The sequence below is a fragment of the Helianthus annuus genome, chromosome 8 (genome assembly GCF_002127325.2).
Source record: "Helianthus annuus cultivar XRQ/B chromosome 8, HanXRQr2.0-SUNRISE, whole genome shotgun sequence".
Lineage (NCBI taxonomy): Eukaryota > Viridiplantae > Streptophyta > Magnoliopsida > Asterales > Asteraceae > Helianthus > Helianthus annuus.
This window is the reverse complement of record NC_035440.2, coordinates 15,904,023-15,913,800: the sequence shown is the minus strand read 5'-3', so window position 1 is coordinate 15,913,800 and position 9,778 is coordinate 15,904,023. Positions and strand designations below refer to the sequence as shown.

The following is a 9,778-nucleotide window of genomic DNA, read 5'->3' as shown; positions in this document are numbered from 1 at the left end:
GAAAGAATTTTGGGGACTCGACATGACACCGATCGAAATGATCAAAAACGTAAATTCCATTTAACTCTAAAAAAATATAAAACCATATCACATAGCGTTATATGGTATAAATGTAAATAAATAAAATAAAAAATAATAATAAAAAAACCCACCTAATGTCCGTATTAAATTTGGCCTTTTTGTCATATTCTTACTTTTACTTCATGGGCTTCCACACTGACCGCTAAATCATTAACACAACAACCCCTGACCTAACCCGAACCTCCATTTTCATCTTCCCCATGGCTTCCAAGGCGGCAAGGAAGGCAATCTACCTCCAGAAGCTACGCAGCCACCTCAAAGACAATAACAAACATCTCGTCATCGTCACTGCCGACAATCTTTGTGTCAACCAAATTCAGGCCATAAGGCAAGGATTGCGACCCCACTCATCTGTTGTGATGGGTAAGAATTCTTTCATGAAACGCTCACTCGAGATCCATGCCCCATCTGCCGGAAAACCCGCTTTTGTTGGCGCAGTTCCTCATATTAAGGGCAAAGTTGGGTTGATTTTGACCGATTGTGACCCAGAGGAAGTGAGTGAAACGGTTGCGGGATATAAGTTGCAGCCGCTGGTGTGTTCGTCGATGGATATTGGGATGTGTTCTCTTTGGCAGTGGTTGCTGGGTTTTCATATGAATTTGCTCTCCAAATGAAGTGGTTTTGTAAAGGTTGAAGATAAATTTCAGAATAAGGAGATCGATAAGTTGTTTATGTGCATACTTATTTTCAAATTATTGCAGTTAAGCAAATTTTATTACAATTCAGTTGTGTTTGTGAATGAGTGGATACTTCTTGATGATCAATTAGGATAGGGATGAGCTTGGTACCGAAAATGACGAAAGTCGGTACTGGTATCCGGTACCATTTGCTCATTTCTTACTGAAAGATAACTGTGGCCACATTTTTTTTTTGTGTCTGTTTACCAAAATGGTTTGAACTGGATTCTTGTCTTAAAACTGTTAGTTTGTGCTTTTTAAAATAATGTTGATATGAATCATATTGATAAACCGTCAAACCCGAATCGTATGAATCTTTAAACCGGATGACTGGCTTTGGTTTAAGCAATTCAGTTGATTTTATGAAGTACTCTTCATCAACTAAGTTATCCCTTTAAATTGCTGTGGTGAGTGTTTCCACACATGAATAATAATCAGAGACTTGTTAGCTGAACTACAGGTGTTGTTATCACTTTTTGAACACTTGTTGCATACCTCTTTTTGGATTGTTTCTCTCTCAGTAATCATCATTGCTGCTGTTGTTGCTTTTTTATTTCTTTTGTGGACTCAACTGGAAGATCTAATTCAAATAGAGAATGGGGTGAGACCGAAACTATAATTTTGGAAAACATAAGAAAAGTGAATGAACTCAAATAGAGAATGCCATTTGAACATAGAGCGAACCTGCTGCCATCACATGATTTTCTACCCATTGGCATGTCTAATCTTCAGTCTACTTCTTCTGTAATCTGTCACCTGTATTCTTCTATCTCGTGTATTGTAATATTTTTATTTCTATTAATAAACACACCCATGGTCTAAATTTATTACACAACAGAGTATTTTAAATCAAAACAACAATTTTACAAATATATATTGTCAATTATAAGAATCTATTAGGCTTCTCTGCCTCTTTTAATCTTGGAAATCTTCACTGCAACCCCACATACACCTTATCCATGGTTACCTCCGCAATCATAAAAAGCTTCCTTCTCCATTCCTTCTTGAATGCCAAAACTCCAATAATACCCCAAAAACCTGTTGCAAATCCACACGTTATGTCCAAGTAAAACCATACCTTCCTTAGCCCATTAGCCTTTTTGTATTTCTTCTTGCTTGTTGTGGCTGGTGGGTTTTCAGGATTGGAACAACTATTTGGCAGAGGTGCACCACAGAGATTCCTGTTACCAGCATATATTGATGGGTCGATAAGTGTTTGCAATTGATTTCCGGTTGGAATTCTTCCTGACAAGTTGTTGTATGACAAATTCATCCAGCTCAAAAAGTTCAAAGCAGCCATGCTTGGAGGGATCGTCCCGCTTAGTTGGTTGTCTGAGAAGTCAAGAGATACTAACGCCTTCATGTTTCCGATGCTATCTGGAATACTCCCACTCAGATGATTATGAGACAAATTGAGACCCATCAACATAGCAAGTGCACTTATCTCTGGAGGGATTTCTCCTGTAAGTTTATTGCTTGAAAGGTCCATATTAACAACTAAACCCAGCGTTGTTGTATATTCAAGCTCAATTCCTTTAATGACTTGAATCACATCAATTGAATAAATGCCCTCATAAAACCATTGACTATCTTCTGCCTCAACCATCCCGCTCAACTCTCCAAAACAATGAGGGATGGATCCTGTTAAGCTGTTGTGTGCGATGTCTAAAATATGAAGAGATGAACATTTGCACAAAGAATGAGGAATACCTCTTGTGAAGTTGTTTTTATGCAACCTGAGAATCCTCAATTCTGAAAGTTTTTTTCCAATCCATTTTGGTATGTTTCCTGAGAATTCGTTATTGCCCAAATCCAAAACTTCCATGTGTCCCAACTTTCCCAAGTCTTGTGGTATTTGGCCATTGAAGTTATTGTCATTCAGTTTTAACCATGTTAATGAATAAATATTTCCTAAAGAACTTGGGAGGACTCCAGACAACCCATTTGAACTAAGTATAAGCATACTCATGTCTTGTAGATTCTCTACACAATCAGGAATATTTTCAGATAACCGATTGCTGGAAACATCGAGAATTTCCAACCTTCTTCTTCTACACATTGACCTTGGAATTGACCCATTGAAAAGGTTGTCTTGTAGATATAAAAACCTGGTATATTCGCTAAATGGAAGGTTTATCAAAGATCCAATTAGTTTGTTGTTAGAGAGATCTAATCTATCAATCATGGACAAATTCCGAAACCATGTTGGTAGAAGTCCATATAGGCTAGCATTAGACAACACCAACTGCTCAAGCTTCCTTTGATTTTGCAACCAGTGTGGAAATCCATTTAAAATCTTGCAAGAACTAAGTTGAACATTCCTCAGTTGGAATGGAGGTATCCACTCATGTGAGACATTAAAAATCAACTTATGATTAGCACTTGTATTCAACAATTGCAACATCGAGAGGTTAGCAAAATGGGCTTCCATAACCACTCCTTCTAAAGAATTTTCAGAGACATCTAATTCTACGAGTTTGGTGAGTTGCCCAATTGTAACTGGGATTGGACCTGTTAACAGGTTTGATTGCAGATTAAAATGAGTTAAACCTGTTAATCTTCCCAATGATTCTGGGATTGGACCTGTTAACAGGTTTGATTGCAGACTTAAACGAGTTAAACCTGTTAATCTTCCCAATGATTCTGGGATTGGACCTGTTAACAGGTTTGATTGCAGACTTAAACGAGTTAAACCTGTTAATCTTCCCAAAGATTCTGGGATTGGACCTATTAACAGGTTTAATTCCAGACTTAAAAGAGTTAAACCTGTTAATCTTCCCAATGATTCTGGGATAGAACCGCTAAATTGATTATGAGAAAGGTCAAGTTTGGTAAGGTTTCCAAGGAATGTTGGAACAGGACCGGTTAATCTGTTACCAAATAGATCTAATACTTCTAAAGATCTTAATCTCTCCAAAGCTTTAGGGATTGAACCTGTAAAACTGTTTGAAGAGAGACTTAAGACTCTTAAATTGTTTAGTTTTCCAACAGATTCTGGAATCAAACCGTTTAGATCATTTTCATCTGCTTCCAACACCTCTAAAGCATAGTTGGAACATTCAGACGTGTTTGATGATGGGCCTATCATTTCTCCTCCAAAATGATTATATGTTAAGCTCAATTCCTTCAGATGACATTGTCTCCAAATCCCAACAAGCTCGATGTGCTCAAACTTATTATCAGAAACATCAAGCTTTAGAAGGTTAGGCATGACAGGAATTGATGAGTTCAAACTGTTGTATGTAAGGTCAAGGACTTTTAGGGAAGTGATGTTCATTAGTTCAGATGGAAATCTACCCTCAATTGAATTCCCTCTAAGATCAAGATATTGTATGTTAGAATGGGCACTGGAATTCAAATAAGTGGGTGAAAAGGGGGCATTGTGAAGCCCACACTCTGACAAATGCAATTCTGATAAAGAAGGGATCATGTTTACCAGGTTTACAGAGTTCCATGCCAGACTAAGATAATATCTTGAAACATCAAGGAACGTTAAGGATGTCATGTTCTGAAAAAAGTGAGGGAGTTGACCTTCAAAGCTGTTGGAGCTAAGATCCAGATGTTCAATGTTGGGAAGTATTTTACTTGAATTAAGATGAAGTCCAAGATCAGCATTAGTAAGGTCACAACGTCTCAAACTTAAATATGTTAATGAAGGAATCATGTAAAATACCATATCAACATTGTTTGCTTGAGAAAGATGTACGTAGCTCAAGTCAAGATGCTCAAGTGAGGAAAGGCCAGAAACCCATGCCATATCATTTGACGTGAGCATATAATTTGAACCAAGATCAAGAACCTTCAAATTGGAGAGATTTCCAATGTGATGGGGAATAATACCACTAAACTCTGCATAGGATAAATCGAGGTAACTTAGCTGCTTGAAGGATCCAATGAATTTAGGAATCCGACATCCTTGAAAATTATTTCTGCTCAAATCCAGCTGTTGCAGATGTCTTAACTCAGCCAAATATGAGTTCACCTTATCACCTTCTAAGTAGTAATCACCTTTAAAGACATGAATGTAGGCGTAATTTCCTCTGAGATGAAGACCGGCAACTCTTCCGGTGGCTCCATCACAGCGGACTCCTTTCCATGAGCAACAATCAATGCCAACCCATGATGAGAGCACTTTGTAGTCATCTTTGATGCTTTGTTTGAACTCGAGTAGTGCTAGTCTCTCTCGTTCATGGCAGCTTGAAGTCGAATTTTGAGCACGCAGACAAGTATACTTGGTTGCAACCAAAATAAAGCTTAAGAAAAAGAGACGAATCCCCAAAACCCACTGATTTCCCATCATTCAACCTCAACTTTGCAAAAAAAAGTGAGATGAAATATGAGTTGATATGATAAACTAGATGAAGCATTAATTATGTAGATGTACGAGACCTTATTGCCCATAGAAGACTTTGCAAGTCATAGTGGATATGAGACCTTAGTGCCCATAGATGACTTTGCAAGTCATAGTGGATATCAGTGTTTCCACAAAATTCCTTTCTTCCATCATGGGCTGCCTTTATTTTCTCCCAAAGTTATTAATTAAATTAACTTCCCCACCCAAAATATACGTGTGTGTACGCGTTTGCTCATGTGTGGGTTACTGTTGAAACGCGAAGCGCTGAGTACCTAATTTCAATAGTGACTTCATTTGGTTCAAACATTCACACATACATACATATACATATATAATACATATTGCGATATTAAATATTGACTAGTTTGTTAGATTTTGTATGTTTTTTAAGTGAATTGTTTAATAATATACTGATCTATGGCTCTATGGTTAGTACTTTGTATTGTTATTGCCCATAGAAGACTTTGCAAGTCATAGTGGATATCAGTTGGCAACTTGTTTCCACAAAATTCCTTTCTTCCATCATGGGCTGCCTTTATTTTCTCCCAAAATTATTAAATTAACTTTCCCACCCAAAATATACGTGTGTGTACGCGCTTGCTCGTGTGTGGGTTACTATTGAAACGCGAAGCGCTGAGTACTTAATTTCAATAGTGACTTCATTTGGCTCAAACATTCACACATGTGTACATACGTATACATATATAATACATATTGTGATATTAAATATTGACTAGTTTGTTGGATTTTGTGTGCTTTTTAAGTGAATTGTAGTATAATATACTGATCTATGGCTCTATGGTTAGTAATTTGTATTGGTTGAATAGACAATATTTAATTATTATAATCAAAGTTTATACTTTGGTGAACTAATGGAATATGTATCATCCAAGTATAAGCTAAAAATTAATACGTGGGGGCTTTATTGTAATTTAAAAAACATATAATGCATTAATGTGTTGCAGGATTCAACCGTGTGTTGCCATGAGGATGCGATACTACAACACATGCTATCGCAAGCGAAAGAGAAAAAAACAAAGTTGTAACATAACCAAAACATCTATACATGTTGAGTTCGTCAGAGAAAAAAGTAACTAAACAATTCTGAAATTCATAACACGTGTGTCGTGGTGGGGATCTTAAAATTTGTAATACGTGTGTTGTAGTCGACACGTTAAAATTTGCAAGGCTCCCTTTACATGACTACACAAAAATAAATTATACAATGGTTTTATTAGACAATTTAAACAAAAGTTGCATGATGTAAATAAAGTGTGATACCATAAAAACGAATATTGATACCAGTATGATTCTTTTAGGTACCGGCCTAGTTTGTCGCCATGCCGCTAATCAAACTTAAAAAAGTAAAGCGCAACCCTTTTCTAAAAAAATACTAAAGGAAAGTTATAAGATGGAAAAAATCTATTTGTTTAAAAGTGCATATTACTAAAAGTATATTTATAGGTTGTATAGTATATTACCCTTAGTATGTGCTTAGCCTATTATTAATCAATCCAAAAGATATAGATCCATGAATGTTTTTTAGCCCAATAAAGGCTAGCCCACAAGTTATGAACCCAATGTTAATGTGTAGTCAAATACTCTTAGGTAGTGTTTGGTATGAAGGAATGAGAGGTGGAATGGAATGAATGATTACGAGGGAATGAAGAAAAGGATGTTTGGTTGGTCAATGGAATGGAATCACCCATTTCAAAAAGCATTCCATTCCCTCAAAATCATTCCTTCCACCCACCATGTTTTTTTTTCATTCCATCCTTTCTTGCACCATTCATTAACAACACCACAATCCACCACCTTCGTCACAACCCACCACCACCAACACCATCACCACCTTCGTCACAACCCACCACCACCAACACCATCACCACCTACCACCTACCACTGACGCCATCGCCGCCACCCGCCACCACCTCACCCCGACAGCCACCACCGCCGCCGCCGCCGCCACCAACCGCCACCTCTGCTGCCAACGACCACCTTGCCGCCACCACCACTCGTCGTCGCCGCCGCACCGCCACTCGCTGCCACCACCACCACCCATCGCCGCCACCACCACCACCCATCGCTGCCACCGACACCCACCACCGCCACCTATAACCACCCACAGTCACTACCACCGACCATCACCACCACTCACCGCAGATTTTATTACTCCGTTTTCTTGCCTACCGAACGATACACAATAATAATTTATTCCATTCACACATAGTAACCAAACAAGACATGGAATGGTAATGATCCATTGCATTCCCTCGTCCATTCCATTACCTCGTCCATTCCATTCCTTCGTCCATTCCATTACCAAATACCAAACAGACCCTTACTACTAGAAAATCTGAAACTTCTTACACCAGTTTTTTCGTAGGAAATGCGTCACAAAACAGGCTTTCCCACGCATTTGTGACAAATATATGATGTAGGAAAACGCCTCGTAGGAAACTTGTATCCAACGCATTTCCTACGCAACTTCCTACTCATTTCCTATAAAACCTGCCGCGCCACCTACAAAACCACTGCGCCACAAACTGCTACAGATCTACAACAATTCCTAGTTATTTTTTAATCTATTATTATGATAAAATATTAATTATTATATTTTCGGAATTTCGGTTTTGACTTTTGATTATCTGATCCGATCCAGTCATAGTTAACCACTTGGTTATTCTTTTTTTAATTAGTTGTTTTTTAAAGGTGTGAATTATTCGCGAATGCCGGGAGGTCTAGCATACATTGTCTTAACTGGGTCCGCACTAGAGAGCCCCCTCACACAATAGATCCCCAATTTAAACCCCTGAATGAGAAACCCTTATCACACAAACTCGAACTTGAGACCTGAAGGGAAAAACTCACCCGGGCCCACTATAGCTGGAACTTAAATACCTGTGGCCACCAATAGAGCACTTGTGATGGTTTTTTTAATTAGTTGTAGTTAGTAATGTTTAGGCATTTGTTTTTTAGAAGTATTTTATTTATTTTCCAATTCGATTGTTTCGTAATCCGTATATATGTTTATTTTATTTTTTTGACATTCCAAGTTATTTGGCCACATGTTCTGATAGTACATTGATGCGTGGTCAAATACCGATATTTTAGTAAGTTTAAGTTTATGTTTTTACATAGCTTTTAGTTTCGAATAGCCTACTTTTGATTGGAATTGTGTTTTGCAGGTCTAACGGAGTTTAATGAGCTATTTGGAAGTTATTCGGAGCACCGGGAGCGAACTAGATCTACCGGAGACACGGAATCCGAAAAAAAAGTGCACCTTACAGGGGCCGTCGCCGACGCCCCGCGAAGGTCATGGTACATCCTGTCGGCACCGGGATGAATGGAATATCGTGATTTGTGGGCTTCGGTCAACAATATCTCCCGAAGGTTATTGCGACTTGGAATCCAGATGCGATCGAGATAGTAGTAGATACCGTTCAATTTGGTGAGAAATTGTGATTCAGCGCCACACTTCTTCATTTCCTCTCGCAAGGTATTCTCAATGAAGCAGGCATGCTGGGCGTCGCGAATTAGAGCTTCGAGGTCGTGCTGGGCGTGAGTATTACGAACACTATACAGATAACTTCATCGACTTAGAGCATCAGCAACGACATTTGTTTTGCCAGGGTGGTAACGAATCTCACAGTCGTAACCGTTAAGAAGTTCAACACATCGGCGTTGGCGCATATTCAGTTCCTTTTGGTTCAAGATATGTTGCAGGCTCTTATGGTCGGTGAAGACCGTACACTTGGTACCGTAAAGGTAGTGTCGCCAAATCTTTAATGCAAAAACAACTGCACCAAGCTCGAGATTGTGGGTTGTATAGTTCTTCTCATGGATCTTGGGCTGACGAGAGGCGTACGCGATAACCTTGTTCCGTTGCATAGGAACACAACCGAGACCGAGGTTAGAGGCATCGCAATAGACTACGAAGTCATCGTTTCCGTCGGGTAACGCGATGATTGGAGCATTGCAGAGCATATGTTCAGTTCCCCAAACAAAAGGCTTGTCTTTATGTGTGAGAGAGGTAAGCGGCACGGCGATTTTGGAGAAATCTGCGATGAATCGGCGGTAATAACCCACCAATCCGAGGAACGAACGAACTTCGGATAGGGATTTTGGTGTAACCCAGCTCTTGACAGCTTCGATCTTCGCTGGGTCGACGTGTATACCTTGACTATTAATGATGTAACCGAGGAATTGAACCTCCTCTAGCCAAAATTCGCACTTGGAGAACTTGGCATAGAGTCGATCCCCTTGGAGTAATTCGAGAACCAAACGAAGATGTTGCGCATGTTCGGCTTTCGTCTTCAAACAGATCAGGATATCATCGATAAACACGATGACGAAATGGTCGAGAAAGGGTTTACATACGCGATTCATCAGATCCATGAAAACCGCGGGTGCGTTGGTTAAACCAAAAGGAATAACGACAAACTCGTAGTGGCCGTATCAGGTTCGAAAAGCGGTTTTGGGAATATCTTCCTCCTGGATTCGTAACTGGTGATAGCCTGAGCGTAAATCGATCTTCGAGAAACACGTTGTGCCTTGCAATTGATCAAACAAATCATCGATTCAGGGCAGGGGATAGCGATTCTTGATGGTAAACGTATTCAATTCCCTATAGTCGATGCACATCCGGAATGATCCGTCCTTCTTT

The 9,778-nt window shown here is 39.2% G+C and overlaps 2 protein-coding genes across 2 annotated transcripts; one reads left to right on the top strand and one right to left on the bottom strand.

Moving 5' to 3' along the window:
• Window positions 1–281: 281 nt before the first annotated feature.
• On the top strand, window positions 282–695 carry LOC118480920 (60S acidic ribosomal protein P0-1-like). Its single transcript, XM_035975913.1, has one exon. The coding sequence runs from the start codon at window positions 282–284 to the stop codon at window positions 693–695; it is 414 nt and encodes a 137-aa protein (XP_035831806.1).
• A 789-nt stretch (window positions 696–1,484) lies between these two features.
• Window positions 1,485–5,058, bottom strand: LOC110872198 (receptor-like protein EIX1). The gene has a single exon (XM_022120985.2). It carries the CDS (start codon window positions 5,056–5,058, stop codon window positions 1,690–1,692), a length of 3,369 nt encoding a protein of 1,122 aa, XP_021976677.1. The 3' UTR covers window positions 1,485–1,689.
• Window positions 5,059–9,778: the final 4,720 nt, after the last annotated feature.